This window comes from Homalodisca vitripennis, chromosome 2 (assembly GCF_021130785.1).
Source record: "Homalodisca vitripennis isolate AUS2020 chromosome 2, UT_GWSS_2.1, whole genome shotgun sequence".
Classification (NCBI taxonomy): Eukaryota; Metazoa; Arthropoda; class Insecta; order Hemiptera; family Cicadellidae; genus Homalodisca; species Homalodisca vitripennis.
The window spans coordinates 129,989,130-130,010,023 of NC_060208.1; the positions used below are offsets into that span (position 1 = coordinate 129,989,130).

The following is a 20,894-nucleotide window of genomic DNA, read 5'->3' on the forward strand; positions in this document are numbered from 1 at the left end:
CTCTTCTAATATTTAACACTTGGTGGTGACAGTAACATTTGTATCAAGAGATTTTTAGTTTTTCTTATTTCATGGATAGATAAAAAAATTTTACATACAATTTTACTAAAAAAAAAAAAAAAAAAAAAAAAAAAAAAAAAAAAAAAAACACCCGTACAACTACACCTACTTTTGGTGCATTTGAAATCACTATGATAATAATTACTCGTAGTTACAAATTAAATGTAAAATGTCGGTGCAGTTAACAATCGTGAGATATAAACCTGTACATTTGAAGTTAATTACATTAATTCATTATCTAATGGTTGTCCTGGTGTATTTATCAGTACCCTCTGAATGAATCTTGGTGCAATCATTTTAATTATTGTGTACATACGTATTATTATATGAATATAAGTAGCTGCGTATAAAATGTAGTTCTTCTTATTATTATTGTACATTCAATATTGATTAACCATTGTTTACTAGAACGAGATATGCTAATCTAATCTCTTTAATGTTAATCTCTAGGTATTCATTCTTCTTGTTGTGACAGGATTTTAAAGATTTGTTGCTTCCGATTGGGAACTGTTAATAATCCTCCTAACCATGATAATGAGGCGTTTACAACTCCTTGAAGTTACTGACAGAAACCCCTCCTTTGTATTCCAATCTAATCTTTTCGCATCAAGTCACATTTAGAGGACTGTAAGAGGATGCTAACCGGTAATGCTTATCTAAACTGCGAGATTACGGCGAAGATAAGTAGCAGTTATTGACATTTCTGCAAGCAATTGAAGTTCGGAGCTTTGAGCAGAACTAACTATAAGCATGCTTACCTGAACAACGCATTGTCATCATTTACCTCTTAGATCAGAGATCAGTATTGTGGAAAACCTATCTCTGGCTGACATGTTTTTACGTAGTAAAACTGGTTCTGAAAGACTATGACTTACAGTGTCTTCAAATATCCTCAAATTCTGAGATGATCAGTCGCATCTTCCTGATGACAGCACTTTTGGGAGAGTTGTGGGCTTCAACGTGGGTCATTGCGTCGATAGCAAGTACATTTTGATCAGTTACCAGGCCAATAGATCAACATTAGGTCCTAATAGTCTGCTTTCATCTATTTATTTAAAACTCGTATCACGTTTGGCAATTTGTAATCTGCAATGAGTGTGTTATTGGGTAACAAATTTAGGCCAAAAGAATGTATGCAACCATCTTTGAGGATTAAGGTCACTAAAATGACCATTAGAAATTCTGATATAGTGTCCTGCTTTTGTTAATTTCATTTCAGAGACTTCAATTAAGTTATCTCATCACATATATTTTTATGAACCCACTTCTTTAGATTAGCCGTGACCCACACTTAAAACTCCAGTCGTATGGATCACTGACATTGTATGACATCGTCGTGCTACTACGACTACACAGCTCGCACTTACTCTTTAGGAACATACTATACAGACATCCTGGAATCAGTCATGAAAATATTAATTTACGAAGTTTCCTTGAAGTAAATCTGTTTCAAAGCTTGACCCGAGGTTGAAGTGTAATCGCTACCAATAAATAATATCAATTAATGTAAATGCATGTAATAAACCAAGTTTACAAGCTTAGATATTCAAGGATTCATGACTGACTCACTCCCTGTATTTTACTACTGTAGGCCAAACACCAAACATAGCTATTTTTGTCAAAGGGCCTGTACACGAGAGAATAAGGAGCAGAGAAAGGTCCTGGCGCAGACAGCTCAGCCCGCAGATATATCGGCGAGTGACAGGGTCGACTGGAGATAAGACCTGGGCATTTATATATGAACAATAACAGAACACAACGAGCACGGTCCTGCTGAGCTGACTCACATAACTAACCTTTGACACGGCATGTTGCAGATTAAAATAGCACTGATATAGCTTTGATGTGGCCGTCAAGTCTTGCTTGGCTAACTCTGCCATTCAGGATGACGGGTTTATGTGTCTTACAAACGTGCTAGATGTTAGATGCCCTCTTTGATCTAATCTATAGCGTAATCTAGAGATCAATACGTCCAGCACTCATATTTATTGTTTTAAATAAAAGAACCATTTATGGTCATGAATGTTTCTATAACTATAAATAGTTGTTTAATATGATAGACATGAAAGGAATAGTAAATAAAACCACCTCCCTGATTCTCTCAGATTTATGTAAATTAATTTTCTTCTTGTTCAAACATCACGATAATAACTATACTTAGATTGTAGTGTAATAAAACTGATAAAGGACAAATGAGTACGTGGTACAGTTTTTGGTGACCTTTTTCAGTGCGATCCTCATTAAATAACTGAAAAATGCACTCAACAGATGAAATCACTTTACAACCTCAAAATAATATGTAAATTGAGCACCACGTAGTTATTATAAACCACGTAAAATAGTTTGCTCAGTTATATTGCCATCAAAATATATATGTACGGCCCCTATTTTTATTCAAGGATATTAAAACTGAACGAACCACCAATAATAAGTGTAATGTTGTATTTTTATGATAAGTTTTCAATAGAAAATAACTCCTTTGTCTCAATATTATCGTGATGTTTGACTCAATTTGGGAATTGCCGCCATTAGAAATACGTAGATTAATATTTTAATACTTTGCAAACTGTTAGGCTCCAGTAATACAAATATCTGTGCAAAAAATACATTAGCAACACTTTTTATGAATAGTGCATTTTAACCTAAAATTACGTATATAGAGACATACTTAATTAAGAGTTCTACTAAAGTAAAAGTTCTACTAAAGATTAACTGAGTAATGGGACACCCTTAATACTTACATCCATGTTTGCCCCAAATAGAAGTGTCTGTTTGAACAAGAACCTATGTACAAAGCGACATATAAAAGTTAGAAAAATATTCTATTTACTCTAAAAAATTAAGGCTGTGGAACATGGCTATAGAAGAATACTAGTTTATTTGGCTGAACTTGGTATATTTCCTTCAGTTTATTAACGGAGGAGCTCTATACAGGCAGATCGCATAGCCTCGTTCGCACATTGCCTGAGGCTCCCCAAGTAGTTGTAGCTCCACGCTACCGTACCCAGAGGCTAGGGAGCTGTGTTCGTGCCGTATTGTGTTGCCGTGCTCAGTCACGCGAGTCCCCGTGTCGAACGTAACATATGACCGGTCCTCCTTCCACGAGTAAGGCAGCGACACCTCGGGTCAGCAGTGCGGTGGCGAGTACAGCGGCACGTATTCACTTACAGTTCTACAATAGAGGGCTTCTCTAAGAATCTCGTCGACTTTGTCCTCGAAGCTTTCATTCTGGTCATCAATTGCTTCGTAAGGAAGGATTTTGATTTAGCATACTCTACTTATAAACATGTTCATCCAAATCTTTGTTGATGTTTGTTAAAAATGTTGATGTAAGAAAAAGGGAATTAATGAAATAGAGTATATAATGTTGTAAATCTTAGGAATAAATCGACCAGTATATCTAAGCCTAATTCGAACATATCTCATACTAAAAGTTATGTGACCAAACTTCACGACCTCTGCATTAGCACTTGCAGTTTCGGCGTGTTCCCCGTCATGCTTCTTATATTTACGTGCCATTGTCTGTAAGCAGCAGACGTGGACTTCAACTTACCAGTCGTCTGAATTGTGAAAACTACGAGATCAACCCTGAAGAGGCTTTGCGGATAAGGGCAACATGCTGTTAAAAATTATTCAATTTTTATTATTTCTTCTTACCGTACGTGTAGCGTACTAACTACACAGTTATCTCGGACAGATTAGGTTGAATGAGTTTAACTAAAAAAACAACTAACTATAAAATTTAATTAAAAATTAAACTAATTTTTTATAAAAATCCAAATATTGAGAAAATATTTCTCGCAATTAGGTGTGTTTGTACCACAGAATCAATGTCTGTTCAAGTTGTGCCTAGTTCCCCACCTTTAGTAGGTATATATTTTATAAGTGAAAAAAACCAGATATACACCGGTTACATTTATAGTAAAGCAGCGTACACGCTACAACCATACAAATAGCTGTGGAGTCGTATTCGCTTGCACAAGTGTGGCTGTGGATTGACTCATGAAGATGACTCAACAACCCACTGATAATTACAGGCCAGGTAATAGTTCCAATTTTCTCTCCTCGCTGGAGCTAACGGCTTAATTTGTTTGAGAGATGATAAGACCACAAGTGCGTTGATGGAGAGGAAGGTTACTCAGAGGGGAAGGTTTTTCAGCAAAAAGAGAGTTCCTTTAACCTTCCACTCTATTTCTTACTCATTCCTGATAGATTGCTAGACACGGCGTAGAAATGGAGAAGCATATACAGAGAACTATTATAGATTGGAAATAGTATATTAATATACTTTACATGCACGAGTATTCCCATAACAAGATAATTTATAGCTTTGAACCAGAGCTCAGTTTGTAACCGCTCGGACACCGTACTTTCAACGAGCGAGTGTGTTTCAGACTATAACTGACGTTTCTCCGTTCGATTGCTGGAAGGGTCAAAACCTTCAAGATCTTTCTGTTCATAATGAAAAAATCAGAAGTAGTAGAATTATGCAACCAATTTCTAGGCTTTTTGTATTATGGACATGTAACTTTAGTTTACTAAAAACCGCACATAATAAATCGCCCTTTAATTGTCCTTTAATGCTCTTTTGACTAGAAAACGCATCTGGGCCTACTTTAGACTAACCACAATGTCTGTGGCTCTGCGTCCACGGTGTTAGTACACATTTTATAGCAGAAATATGACTGTGGAAAATATCTAAAAAATCACGTTTGCAAGAACGTACTTAGTTATGCCATGAGGCGTTTAAGCATATTTTATAGGGGTTCTTTCTATGTTAATTTATTTTAATTGACATAGAAATAATTTTTAAATCTGATTTAAAAACCATCTGCGAAATTGTATCGACCTTTCCGGGAATTGAATCCTTGATCGTTTATTTAGAGAACTGCAGTGCTACTTCGAAGTTCTGGTGTTTCACAATTCTTTTAAAATATGCTGCCGTGCCAACAGTGTTACAAAGAACAAAATTGCACGTCCATAGCTCAATAGAATAACAATAAAATTGAAATTAAAATTGGTAGGATTTTATTGACTTTACAAGGCACTGATAGTCGTATAAGGAAATGGTCTTTAACAGGTACAGCCTACTTAAATAGCAGTGACGCTGCCAAGAGGTGAAGTGGTTGAAAGTTTAACTGCTCGGAGAACTTGTTCTTGTAGACCGGCCAGAATTGCGATAGCTAAGTGGTTTGGAATCCACTTAATTTAGTGATAGTGTTCAATATTAGTATTGCTCCGGTGGCAACAAGAAGACTATCAAAGGGTGGCTACATACTCTGAAGTTGTGTACCTTCTATCCAAAGAGCGCTAACAATTTCCGGTAAAGTACCGTGCCGGATGCCGGCAGTAACCTGTCGGGTTTACACCGAGGCGGCGCGGCGCGGTGGTTCTCCACCCACTCAGCAACTAATGGCTGACAAATCAAACGTGTAAGCACCGAGAGACCCAGGCGAGTGTCTCGCTCACTCCTACTCTCGGTACTGTGCCAGTAAGAGCTACAATTGCTACTTTACACATCGTTCCGACAGAGTTCACTGCCATCTGCTTAGCTGCAAAAAGAGTATTTTGCGAACAGAGCCAATCCGCATTCGACGTTTTAAAAAGTTCTATAGAATCGAACAAAGTTATTATAGCGATTATAAAGTGTACATTATATTACATTTGTTTGTATTTATCAATCTAAAAGTTAAATATCTAGTGTAATATATTGAAACAATCCTTATTTTATAGACAATATACGAAGTCTTAACTTTTCTTCCACTTTATTTCAATTTATATGATTTATTTTTCAATATATGATACTCTAAAACGTAGAAGTGAGTTGACTGTGTGCAATAGACCAATATTTGGAACGGGAACGCAATTGGTGCCGTGATCATTAATCTTCCACCCGTATGTTTTGACCTGGAGCAGTTAACAAGGTCTGCGCAGGTAGACAGTAAAGAAGCTTAATGGTGTCTGTAAGTTGACATAATACCTTTAGAAGTCACTAGAGTTTCCTATCCAGTCAACAAGGTACTCCATATATGCCACTACAGATCCAATATTTCTAATTAGGCTTGTCAAAAGACTACTCTACTAGACACGACCAATAATAAACAGGTCTGGTGCTCCTCTAGATCACCTGACACATGTCACTGAACGATTCTGGAGCGCCTACCGATGGAATCTCTAGCTTACTGGATACATCCGGGTTAATCAGGATCAGTAACTTTACAAGAACCCGTTATGCAGTTCTCAGGTCACCTTCGGACAGGAACGAATGTTTAGAATGGAGATTATTGACTCTGGATATTCACAAAGCTAGAAAGCACAGTTTTAATACATCATGACTGTATCCCTATTTTTTATCCGGGCAGACAAAAAGCAATTAGCATCCAATTAGTGGAATATGAACTTTTTTAATACGGTATTCACAAAGCTTATTAATGTGAAACCCAACAAGTTATCTCTCTGAGAAGGCAAGGAACACCTGTTTCCACACCAGTTGTCATTTGCATGCGAAGACAATATATTGCGCGGGGCGTCATATGGTGCAGACTCTGGACAAATGGAGGCCGAGCAGATGATAAAGAGTGCCCATCAATAACTGAGATGATGTTTGTTTACACCTTCTCACTATGGTTATGCGATTCTTCTTGCCACCGCTCCTTTATGTTCAATGGAAAACATTTTGTACCGAAAACGTACTTTGGATTAGTAATTTTTCACTGCCTTTTTCTCATAACGTATTCAAACAAAAAATTACTGTGAATTTATTACTTTCTTACTTTTTATGTTATTGATGATTATTTCATTTTAGGATTAAAATTAATTAAGTAATAGTTTTCATAGCCATTGCAATATTGTAATGGTGGTTACTAAATTTCATGACACTAATAAAAGATTAAACCTATGTTTTCTTAACTCGTAGTAGTTAACATAAAACCGGTTCAAATACAAATACTGGAACTAATAATACATTTTCTAACGCCAAATGCTTAATACCCTATATTTTGATTTATTAATTTAATGCATATATTTTATTGTACGATCGCTTTTTAACGACATAAATTGTATATGTATACGGAAACTTAGGGTTTTTACCCTAGCAGCACGACTGGTCAACTGACGGACAACATAGTTTCAACATCGCAACGACTGGTCAACACAGGAGGCATTAAATTACCCCCTGAGTATCAGCAAAGCCCTGAAGAACGCCTGTCAGAAGTAGTGGTAGTCGAGATCGAGTGCAAGAAGAGTACGACTGGTCGACAGACGGACAGCATAGTTTCACCACAGCACCTCACCGCACCGGTCATCACAGGAGGCATTAAATGACCCCTTGAATATCAGTAAACTCTGAAGAACGCCTGTTAGAAGTAGTGGTGGTCGACAGACGGACAACATAGATCCACCACCGTACCCACCGGTCTGCACAGGAGGCAGTTAATTACCCCCTGAGTATCAGAAAGCCCTGACGAACGCCTGTGAGAAGTAGTGGTGGTCGACAGACGGACAACATAGATTCACCACCGTACCCACCGGTTTGCACAGGAGGTAGTTAATACCCCCTGAGTATCAGAAAGCCCTGAAGAACGCCTGTGAGAAGTAGTGGTGGTCGACAGACGGACAACATAGATTCACCACCGTACCTACCGGTCTGCACAGGAGGCAGTAAAATACCCCCTGAGTATCAGAAAGCACTGAAGAACGAGTGACGAACGCTGTGAGAAGTAGGGGTGGTCGACAGACGGACAACATAGATTCACCACCGTACCCACCGGTTTGCACAGGAGGTATTTAATTACCCCCTGAGTATCAGAAAGCCCTGAAGAACGCCTGTGAGAAGTAGTGGTGGTCGACAGACGGACAACATAGATTCACCACCGTACCTACCGGTCTGCACAGGAGGCAGTAAAATACCCCCTGAGTATCAGAAAGCCCTGACGAACGCCTGTGAGAAGTAGTGGTGGTCGACAGACGGACAACATAGATTCACCACCGTACCCACCGGTCTGCACAGGAGGTAGTTAATTACCCCCTGAGTATCAGAAAGCCCTGAAGAACGCCTGTGAGAAGTAGTGGTGGTCGACAGACGGACAACATAGATTCACCACCGTACCTACCGGTCTGCACAGGAGGCAGTAAAATACCCCCTGAGTATCAGAAAGCCCTGACGAACGCCTGTGAGAAGTAGTGGTGGTCGACAGACGGACAACATAGATTCACCACCGTACCCACCGGTTTGCACAGGAGGCAGTAAAATACCCCCTGAGTATCAGAAAGCCCTGACGAACGCCTGTGAGAAGTAGTGGTGGTCGACAGACGGACAACATAGATTCACCACCGTACCTACCGGTCTGCACAGGAGGCAGTAAAATACCCCCTGAGTATCAGAAAGCCCTGACGAACGCCTGTGAGAAGTAGTGGTGGTCGACAGACGGACAACATAGATTCACCACCGTACCTACCGGTCTGCACAGGAGGTAGTTAAAATACCCCCTGAGTATCAGAAAGCCCTGAAGAACGCCTGTGAGAAGTAGTGGTGGTCGACAGACGGACAACATAGATTCACCACCGTACCTACCGGTCTGCACAGGAGGCAGTAAAATACCCCCTGAGTATCAGAAAGCCCTGACGAACGCCTGTGAGAAGTAGTGGTGGTCGACAGACGGACAACATAGATTCACCACCGTACCTACCGGTCTGCACAGGAGGTAGTTAATTACCCCCTGAGTATCAGAAAGCCTTGAAGAACGCCTGTGAGAAGTAGTGGTGGTCGACAGACGGACAACATAGATTCACCACCGTACCTACCGGTCTGCATTGGAGGCAGTAAAATACCCCCTGAGTATCAGAAAGCCCTGACGAACGCCTGTGAGAAGTAGTGGTGGTCGACAGACGGACAACGTAGATTCACCACCGTACCCACCGGTTTGCACAGGAGGTAGTTAATTACCCCCTGAGTATCAGAAAGCCCTGAAGAACGCCTGTGAGAAGTAGTGGTGGTCGACAGACGGACAACATAGATTCACCACCGTACCTACCGGTCTGCACAGGAGGCAGTAAAATACCCCCTGAGTATCAGAAAGCCCTGACGAACGCCTGTGAGAAGTAGTGGTGGTCGAGAGCCAGTGCAGGAAGAGTACGACTGGTCGACAGACGGACAACATAGTTTCACCACCGCACCGCACTGCACCGGCCGGTCAGCATAGGAGGCAGTAAATTATACCGTTGCGAGTAAGATTTGCGATAAGGATGCAAGATATATGTAACGAGGGGCAAGCAAGGATCTAGATCTCAATAGAGAGGACGACGTAAATTCTCTCTATGATCTCGCTGCCAGATGAAGAACTCTACCTTTCTTTTTCGCTACAGAAAGATTGGGATTAAGACGGTGCTTAGCATAACATTTTGGAGTAGTTATAAATTTTCATCAATATTTTTTTATGAGTGGTTTAAAAAACCCCAAAAACTCATAAGAAATTCTATTTTTATTGTAGGCTCTAAATAATATGACTCTATTACAGGACGCTACGAGAGAAATTTAGCTGTAGGTTTCGAAGCCAAAAAATAAGTCTTATTATTTCTTAGAAGACTTAACGAGTACTCCTAGGGAAAAACTTCTTTCAAAAGATCTCTCAGAGACAGAAGACTTCCCATCAAGTTTCAATCAACTGATATTACGATAGTTAGTGGATTGAGAATAACTGCCTGTATAAAATTACATACGTTTTATTAACGTACTCTTTAAATCTAAGCACAAATAATCACATAAGATTAAAAATTGGGACCATGGGCAGAGCCTTATAGTTGTGTGTATACCAAAACCAAAAAACGCACATCTAGAGAGTATGAGCTTTCTAATGATAATAAATATCTATTATTTATTATCTGTAAAATACTAGTTTTAGATACTTAAATTAACAAAAGAAAAAAGAAAATAAACTGTAACATAGTTACTTGTTGAATACACAAGTCACTGTCATGCTAACCCAGAAGGTTTTAAGTTGTAGTACATGCCTTTACAACAGGCCAGAAGTAATTTCTATATTTAGTTAAATGCTATTGTTGAGAATTGTAGCAGGAATTCGGTTGAAATTATTCTGCTTTAGAGTGTTTTATTTGTTGTATTTTTTTATTTCTTTTTGATATTTTTTTTATATATTAGTCGAAAAGGTTATTTTTGGAGATGGCTGAATTAACAAGTATTGCATTGTGGTTCTTGATTGGATGGTACCAATGAATGTTTAACAATATTTGATTGTATGTTACCTATTTTTGTTCTTTGTAAATTATTATAAATACTCTTTATTACAGTCCTTTGTCCTCTAGGAGTCCGACATAATTATATCAAGTAATACAACGTATTTTTGATATTATCTTTGCTAGCAAGTGTTGAATGTAATTTCCTACAGGAAATGCAAGTTTGAGAATTATTTCGAATAATAACATGATACCCTCAAATAAAGTACATTGCAGTCCAAAAGTGTAGTGATGGACTAAGCTAATTCATTGCACACCCCAGTATCCTGTAAGCATATATCAAGAAAGCTGGGTAATCGATCCAAACCACTCTTCTCCTTCCGTATCTGTAGTACTTATACTTTAATTTTCTCAGAATACGACTCCGGTTCCCATTACTACTTAAAGTACTCTCATAACTCATTGATCAATCTTACTCTAAACTAGACAACGCCAGAGTTATCAACTACACTGTAACTATTGTTAATCTAACTCAGGCCACACCTAGAATCGATTGTGTGGAAATTACCTAGTTGAATAAATAATGGCTTGAATCTATTAGTGCTATTAATGTGATCCCCTATTGTCTGACTTTTCGATCCACTAAATTTTATAATCCGAATTAATTTTATGATCTTAACGGATTACAGCTTGAATCCGATCACTCAATAAACATAAATGCTTGGAAAGATCAAATGTTTCTTGCCAAGTCATTAATTAGTGGGCCAATGACCTACACCTAGAAAGTCTTTAGGTTTTACGTGGTGTCCGAACCAATATCTGGTTTTAAAGTTTTCTTCGTTTGCTGAAATTGAGTACACAGTTTTACCAAGTTACTACCCTACGAACCTTTTCAAATTCAAAGTCTACCTGTCCGGGAGATTATAGCTAATTAGCATTGCATAAACACAACCTCAGTTTTTTAAACTCGATTGAAAAATGTTGCATAAGAAAAAATCTATTATCATTCGTGCTAGATTTTGTGAGGTTCGAAATAATATCAATAGTGTAAAGAAATAATGATAAATCTCTTAAAGATCACAAGTTTTTTAGCTTTTCACACTCACAATCAAACATTGAAATCCAAATAATACTAATATTAACGTCACTCAACGACTTGAACTGACTGAAAATCGCCATTTTCAATCAAATAGCCGCTTTTTATCTTGGTGGATGATACTGATTTAACTTTGAAATGATTTAACGCAACTGAGGATTTCTTTCCTTAAACATTAGGAATATTCTCTATCAATTTGACGAAAACTCGTTATTATACAACACAAATTGGCTCTCAGCTTCGGTAGTATAAAGTATAATGGGCTTCTATTGACACAGGTCTGTAATACAAAATCTCTCAAATCATGCTCAATATTATATTACTATTTAGCTGGAGTCCAGGACCAGTCAGGATATATTACCTATTTTAGAAATATAATGTATAAGATACTCTTAGAATACTGTTTTGTATTACCAAGTAAAATTAATTTTAGATTGTTTGTCGATGTGTATTTGAGCATTTTTAAAAAGAGCTATCTCTATTTCTTCGACAGATTTGAAAGAAAATATCCTCACATGATGTCGGGTGCCACAAGGATATTATTGGGATTTCCAAATTCCGTTTTGATTCTTCCCTCGGACAGGTACTGAAAGTAATCCAATGTATTCGCTAATAGGTTCAGGGATAACTGTCAGATCTGCTGTTTTCATCTGGGGCTTATACAGGGTCCGCGACCTCTGAGACGTCCAGTTTACTGTTTGGTTATCGGCCAAGAATCCGGCTTACGTCGACTCGGTCTCGAACTGCTGAACTCACGGTCTCCGTGTGTCGTATAAACCGCGATCTTACTGGCTGCTAGTGCCGCACTCGTCATGTCCGAGTCAGGGAACCGTTACGTCAGGTGTAGCGTAAATATAACCAGTCGTAAACGGGTTTTAGTTGAGTAAGTCTGGTAGATTCATGTGTTTTGGCAGTGAAGAGGATCAGTCCAGGCTAATCTCATCCCGTAGTAACTAACCTTAACAGCACTTACAATTAGATAGTGTAATCAAAATGTTTCCCCATAAATCAACTGTTTTTACAAACAAAATTAAAAAAGTGTGTCAATTATTTTAATATTTTCTTTGTAAATATGTTTACTTTTTATTTAGACCTATTTTAGCAAAGCGGAACATTGAAGAAAGGTGATCGAAACAATTTGACCATACAAAATACCATTCTCTACCGTTTACAAAACATGGATCTATTTTGATAACAACCGTTATAATGGTTCAAGTTTAAAAACAAGTTTCTGTTTAAAATAAGTAAACTACATAACTATTACAAGAGCTGATAAAATATGATTTTTAAGAAATATGTTCTATATATTCCATAATGAGAAAAATATGTTTTTATTACTTAACACTTACTTACCAGAGGCCTGCACACTTCTTTGGCGCAATAGTTTCTCTGATAGCGTAATCCTGTAAAATTGATGTAATTATGACTTTAAAGTTATCTATACAATTTTTTACTTCTTTTTTACCTTAGGAATTTTGGCATTGCCAGCAGCAACAGGAACAAAAGGAAAAGTGATAACAATAGGAAATTACAGGAGTGATAGGAAGAACGCTAGTATTTACAATACTCACAGCTTTTAACTCCCTTACTTGGTATAGGTTGGTAGCAAACCTGTATTGCATATCAGATGGTCATTTGTCCAACCAGATTATTAATACAGATGAAAAAGTAAAACCTCCAATAATGGTTACTCGAACCAAGTGAAACGTGAAATGTACTTAATTTAACACTACCCTCCTATGCAATGGAATATTGGAAAAGCACCATTCTTTTATAGACGGGATCAACGCATATGTAATATCACATTTAAAAAAATATTGGAGATGCAATAAAGTAGAATACCAATTAATGCGTTGATACAGTGGAAGACCGGAGATATGGATGCGGTGCCTCTACGACCACCTGCATGAAGCAGACGGCATGTTCCAGTTGCATTTGTAGCTTTAAAGACCTGTAGCACCTGTGGACTCGACACGACAAGTTAGGTGAATGGTATGGATGCGGTACCTCTACGACCACCTGCATGAAGCAGACGGCATGTTCCAGTTGCATTTGTAGCTTTAAAGACCTGTAGCACCTGTGGACTCAACACGACAAGTTAGGTGAATGGTATGGATGCGGTGCCTCTACGACCACCTGCATGAAGCAGACGGCATGTTCCAGTTGCATTTGTAGCTTTAAAGACCTGTAGCACCTGTGGACTCGACACGACAAGTTAGGTGAAGGAATGTACGTGACAAGAGAACGTGCTCTGGTACGGGTCGGACGCCGTGCAGAGCCGCAGTCGAGTATATCTCACTCTTTGCCGAGATATATGCCGCCGTGTCCCGCTAACTCCGGGAACACCGGTGTTAGTGTCCAGCCCTGTACGTTACTCGCGGCAATAACTCGTCTCAACTTGTCCCCGGTATCACCTGTTTAACGCCACATGTAATGTGACATCTGCTAACCAGACACTGCAGCGGCTCATGGATCGAACACACCTTAGTCGTCGCGAGTACAATTATGTTGGCAACAATTTGAATAGATCAATCTTAGACCGTATTTAGAATATAAACATCAGCTGGTATCCATTAACCCGTAAACTGGCGAACTGGTCATTTATAAATATACTAAGAAAGTTCCCTGTTGTTCCTGGTCGCTATGTAGTCAGCGTCTCACCCAGGGGAACCGCGTTCGAATCTTGGCGTGGGAACGACATTTTTACACGTTAATAAAAATCTCACTAAAGCATAGCCTGAATTAGTGTTACAAACATTTCCCGACTGAAGGTTCACACCATCCACGGTAATAAGGTCACACATCGCCAAATTAGGTGTGAAAAGCTGTGATAAGCTGTAAAACTAGATTTAGATTTGCACACATTCGGTTTATGCAACCGGCTTAGCTTATAACTAGAGGCATTGGAAAAAAGCCATTTCTGTTTGTCTGTCTATCTGCCTTTCTGTCTGTTTTTCTTTTGCACGATAGAACTGACTTAAACACTTAATATTTCTATATATGTAACACCGAGTTGGATGAAGGTGTATGTCACTCTATGGGACGACTAGGTTGAACGTTGTGGAGCAATAGGTTTCATATGATTACTATAATAAAAGAGATGAATGTTTTTAAGAAGACTGCTTTGTCAGATTAATTTCTTTTTTAGTATTATGGTGTGTGACGAATATATTGACAATAAAAGTACGTTACGGAAGGCACTCCTGTGCCTAAAGTAACGTATCAGTATCAACGTTATTTTTGTCTTACACATCTATATTTGCTGTTGTCTATGATTTTGGGATTCCAAAATTAATTTTTAAGTCATACCTAGACTCAAAAAGAGAACTGTCCGGTTTATTTAAAAACCTAAATAAAGGGAGACGTGTAGGAACACTAATCTTCGATTAGTGGTCTTTCAAGTAGTTCTGTTCTATGAATCAAAATCTGTTGTGTTTGTGATAAAGGTATCCATCTTTAGGGAACTAGTGAGAAAGAGGCCTGCAATATACAATACGAATAAAAGATTTCGAGCAATTGCCCACAAAAGTAGATTTACGACGTTTAATAATCTCACTGAAATTGTAAAATATTGTAATTATTTCACACACTTCAAAGCTTGTTTCAATCGCTTATTGGTGTACAAAGCGTTCTATTTGATCAACGAGTTCATAGTAGTTCATTCTCGTACTTTATTTAATGAAATACTAATTTATAAGTTCTGACTATATGTGTAATAATTCTTTCTCTACGTTCTGTCAAGACCTTCTATACTCCGTTTTTGATTTTGTTTCATTTTCATTTCATTGGTCTTTGTCAATGTGTAATGTTTATTGTTTTATAACAGTAATTTATTTGTCGTGTACTTGTGGTTATTTTTCACATAAATACGCTAAATTCATGATACTAATAAGAAAAATAGGGGAAATAATGGTATCAAATTAGATGAGGTCATTTTGATCCACGGAATTTTTGCTACTCGTCGTGTTGGAGATAGGTAAGTATTAAAATATGATTCACCCAGCAGGGATCACTTTCCAGTTCAACCTACCACTGGTCACAGCAAAAACCGATGCGTCACTTAAATGTGGGCAACCTTATGTATGTCCAGGAGTGGCACATAACTAACCGCAAATGTCGAGATTCTGTGGTGCAAGGGTAATGTGATAGGTCTAGTCTACTGCAGGAGATGACTGTTGGAGTTGGTGGGGTTCATTCCTTAATAAGAGGTTCTTGCTTGCCTCAACAAAGATGTGCCATCCCCTGCCTGCTTTGATTGGAGAGGTTGGTTAAGAGCTGGCCTCCCCTTCTTCCTGGAGGATATGAATTTGAGATAAGTGTCCTAATTCTTCCTCGTGAATCTTGACAGGAGGCGGCCCCTACCCCCTGATATACCCATCCTGAATATCCTGTCACTCCGGAAGCAGCGCTAAGGTTCTTATAGGACTAAGTGCAATTTATAAGCTTTTTGTCCTAAGAGAACAAAAAAAATACAATATGCTTCGGTGAAGTATTCCGTTCTGTTTATGGTTTTAAAATTTGGTTCCCAACATTTTCCAGATTATTTTGTAATTTTAGCAGATTTATAATTTTAAATGAAACTTATACTTTATTATGTAAACATGAACACAAGCTTGACAATTCAGGCAAGTTTATCACTGATAACAGTTTTTTTTAATTATTGAAGTCAACATAGAGTAGGCTATTAGGAGTGAAATATAAGAGATTAAATAAATAATAAATTTATAAGTTTCTAACTCTCTTAAATCCCTTATAGTTGTTATATTGTTTCATTTAATCCAATAGCAAACTAAGTTATAGCATGTAAGATTGTTTGTATAAAATCTGAGTTGTTTACTATTTTATATCTGTACGTATAACAATATTTGTTAATAAATCTTGAATTAAAATAAAATTTAATTTGTTAAATGCATTTTGATTGATGGATAATTAAAACTCCTGATTTGTTGGCCCTAAATTTTATTTTGATCAACATTAAAGCTGACCATATAATTTATTTTACGATACCACAACTGTGAAATATTTGTATTGTAATAAATCTCAGTATTTTAATTGATTGTAACATGTGAGGCAGGCCACAAATGGCCGTATGTTGCACACTGTACAATCAGATCCCAATAATTGTTTATGGGCCATTATGGATCGTCTGGGCACGGTTTATGGGCATTCCTCGAATGTAACGAGAGATTGATTCGATTATTTACGAATTTCTGCTCGGCGATACCATAAAACCCACGCGGACAGGTCCTGGAGAAATCGTAATCTACGGAGCGTCGATGTCGGACAAGACGATAAAATCGGATAAGGGAGGTATTCGAGTCTTTAAAATCAGATAAGTCCGTGCAGAATCTGCGTATATTGGGCCAACCATCAGCGGTCGAAGGATCGGGTTCTGACAGTTGATGGCATGCCAGGAGTGCAGGTTCAATATGCATAATGAAAACCACTTGTGCTAGAATATTCTGCTTTTATAGATATGGATTCTGGTCGGTTTCACTTGAGCCATTGAGTTTGAATGGGCTCTCAGAGTTTCTTGTCATAAACCCAGAGCGATTCGGAGCCAGCTAGAGATAGCGGGACTACGTATCTGTGATATCGGTAATGCGATAGCCGCTACTCAAGTATGCAGAACGATTTCCAAGAAAATCGGCTGATAAAATGATTAGGTACTTTACTGGATGCAAATAAAGCCACTACCGGCCCGTTTTAGCTGGAATGATGTTTTGTAACTGGAAATGGACATTCCTTGAGGGCCGCATAACATTTTCTGCGTTATTGACCTAGTTTTAGATACAAGAGCGGTACTTACGTTTGGAATAAAACCTTTTAACTTCTTATTTTATAAACCCTTCCTTCTTAAATTTCACATCCGATCCTTAATCATGAAATCAATCATACAATTACAGCTTCCACATGATCATTTATGAGATTATATTAATTTTCCTGTATATTAAAAACTCCTTTCATGTTTATGTGAATTAATAATGATACAACAAACTCTCTAAATGAGCTCTAAGCTGGAGAGTTAAGAAACTCTGTTTTTCATGGAACGTAAATTAAAAAATAAAAATAAAAACATTTGAAGCATAATACAAAATTATTAGTACAGTTTGTGATACACTTGTGGAATTCTGCAATGTACTAAGAACTGAACCTTATATCAGTTTAATTATTAACATATTTTCTGAAGAAACCCAGATGTTACGTTACATACCCTCCTCAGTAAAAATTTAAAATATTCCAGTGTCTTATTTCTGAACAATCTTTTACCATATTAGAAGAAAATCAACCAAAAACTTCATCAGAAAACAGTCGACGTGTAAAGATTGACACGTTGATACGAAAATGCGGATGTGGTTTTTGCAGACCGCAGCCTCGCCGCGAAGCTTTACAAGGGCTAAAATGCCACAATATTTAGAACAGTGTCACACTGCCAATTTCATGCCTGAACTAGAATCCAAACATTATAGTTTTGACAAGATTGAGGCCTTGTTTTACATTCACGATTTAAATATCAATCATTGATCACAGGTGACATTCTCCTCTTCAGAATAGGTGTTTACATGATATTTGTAATCTTAAATCAATAACAATGCAAAACTAAAATATTTTAACTAAAACAAGGCCGATTCTTTTCCTTACTGTTTTAATTAAATCCAAACTCAAGTTAGAAGTGATTTAAAGAATAACAATACCCAGTAAATAATTTAGTAACTGTACACTAAAAGAATAGTTTTCTGTGTTACTGGAATATATTACTGGAATTCAGAGAGTAATACTAAGACAGCTAATTGGATGAACGAAACTATTTAATATGCTTATTTAAAAGTATAAAATTCGCCCTAATTTATTAATTCGGTGGGTTTTAAACAGCTAAAAACTACCAACTGCTTTTGTACTACAAAATCAATATTTAACAGCAAACTGATTTATAAATACAGTACCTTCATATTCATCCATATAAACATCATACATACTAGGTTTTAAATATTTCTATCTTTAACAACCAACCAATCTTATACATTAAACAGCCGCAACGTCTTTAATAATGAAACGTACTTAGTAATAGGCACCGATAACATCCCAGTTCCTCTTTGAAAGTTTGTTTTTAAGACTATTTGTCTAGGAGTAAAAGGCATTTCTAAAAATTTCAATTTTATTACGAGATGTTTGGTTGTTTTATGTGCTTTATAGGTTCAGAAACACTGAACATTAAAACATTTTGAAGTTCGGTTAGAGCTTAATTGCTCCACGAGAAAATTTTAAAACAAAATATTACTTTTAAGACATATTTATGTTTATATATTATATTTATGACACTCTGCATAACTATTAGGTAATTTTCCACGGTTCATAGGAGTCAGTATAGTTGTAGTCTTTATATTTGGAAATTTGCTTAAACTACATCAGATCTTCTAGGCTGAAGACTATTATCTTTACAAAACCAATAACAAACAAATATGTTAAAACATGAATATAACAGCAACAAACATTTTCAGCACATTTGCCGTTATTTTTGAGAAATAAAGGTTGGCTTATATTCATTGAACTTGAAGAATAACGTTCCATTTATGTCAATTGTCTCATTTCAGTAAATCATTTAATAGTTAATGCATTCCCATACTCTTAGATTCGATGATATAATTTATGTCAATATGAAAGGGAATAGAAAATAATTAAATATTAAACGATACGATACTACTTTTACTGTTTTTCGGGTTGCAAATGGACACTTTTGGTGTCTTTGCACTTTAACGGACACTGGTATAACTGTAATTAGACGTCTGTCGGTTGGTTATAAGCGTTCAGATCCAAAACACAATATGATATTTTTAATCCTTCCTATACAAACGTTTCAACACTCACCAATACTAGCGTTGTTTACAATCGACTTCTTTTTACAGGGAATATGTTTATTCATTCACGAAAAATTGAGATGTTGCGCTTATGCAATACAATTCAAATTGGATCTTAGCTTCTGCCAATTAGTGATCCTTGATACTCGTAGGCGGATGGCGTACAAAACAACTGTCTTATCTTACCGCATAAATAACAGCTGTTTGTACTATTGAAGTTCATCCGTAAAGAGATTAGAATTCGTTACTTTATAACATTGATCTAAAAGATCAGCTGGCACACAATTCAATTTTTTTCCGTGAGCTAACCTCAAACCTTGTTATTGTTTCAGTAAAAGTAAATGTAAACAAACACACATATTTTTTATAAGTAAACTTGACAGTATATATGGGTGTGTATTGAGTTGTTATTTAGTAAAAATTAAATAAAACGTTTAAGTTTTACTTTTGTTTACTGTGTGATAAAAACCGCTGTTCACCACACGGAGAAAAAGTGTGCTTAGGTGCTTAATCGTACGTCTGAACTTGGCTTCGTCTCGTTCACAAAGCACGATCGCGCACGGAAAGCAACTACTTTTGCCCCTGGTGAAGGAATATCAATAGTAATGGAAAACTTACCTGCTGATAAGTAATCAGCTGATAGTATAATGCAGAACTAGACAATATAAGCTGGCAATGTTTCCTGCCTTTCCTTATCAGCTGTTTTGTACAGCGCCCACTTATAAATTGTTCTGTTGCAGATTGTGGACAAGTTGTTTCGACTTGTGGATGCCGACTCAGATGGAATCGTTACACCTCCACAGATCATGGAATTCCTCGCCACTCTCACAAACTCCAGGTGATTACCTCCGTTGTGTTTTGTAATAGCAGAAGTAGATTTCAAAACCTGATTGATGAAATTACAAAACAATGGTTCACTTTCCAACCGTTCAAACGTGAAATGTTACTGCATTTGTATGATAAATAAGGCAGATTAAAATTTAAATTGTTTTAAAAAGTTTTAGTTATTAACTTTTTAAAACCAATAGCAGTTTATTTGTTATTTATTTATAAATCGGCTTGTTATTATATATAGTTACATATAATTTCATATTTTAAGTGAAGTTGTTAATAAGCTATTTATTGGTTTGTTTATTTTTTATTCAATTAGTATGATCTTTAAAAATATTTCCTTTAAGTTTCTTTTGTACGATTCGTTAACACATTTTATTGAAGATATGTGGATCTCAGATCTTAGGGCTGCACATTTTTAACCTTCAATAAACCTAAGTTTAATTTTATATTTTAATTCAAATTAGCACTACATCAGAATACAGATTTAGGTACATATTTTAGATTTATTGCATTAAGGTGACTCTTCGGTATTAATATAATCAATTCGGCAAATTTACTGATAAACACGACGTATTGTAACAACAATAATCTTTACTCTTTGCTAAGAAAGGACAACATAATGTTTTTTACACTATATGAGAAATACCTTTCTTAAATATCGTGGCATGATGAGGATTCATCTTTAATATTAAAAAACCCATTAACTATAGATTCTATCAAAAATCAAACTGACTCGCTGTTTTTATCTAATCTTTTCCGTTTTAGCAACTGTAGTTTTGTTCCAAGGTCATCATAGTAAAACGAGTAGTTCAGATATACATTAGAATACTCTTAATGAACTGGTTTTCAAACTTATA

General features: G+C 36.8%; 1 protein-coding gene across 3 annotated transcripts in view; it reads left to right on the forward strand.

The window, feature by feature from the left end:
- Window positions 1-20,894, forward strand: part of LOC124354743 (NADPH oxidase 5) — a 244,257-nt gene that overhangs the window by 188,117 nt on the left and 35,246 nt on the right. For all 3 annotated transcript variants that reach the window (XM_046805414.1, XM_046805410.1, XM_046805411.1), the window contains one exon: window positions 19,944-20,041. In XM_046805414.1, the coding sequence (XP_046661370.1) occupies window positions 19,944-20,041 (98 nt within the window). The remainder of the gene's footprint in view (window positions 1-19,943; window positions 20,042-20,894) is intronic.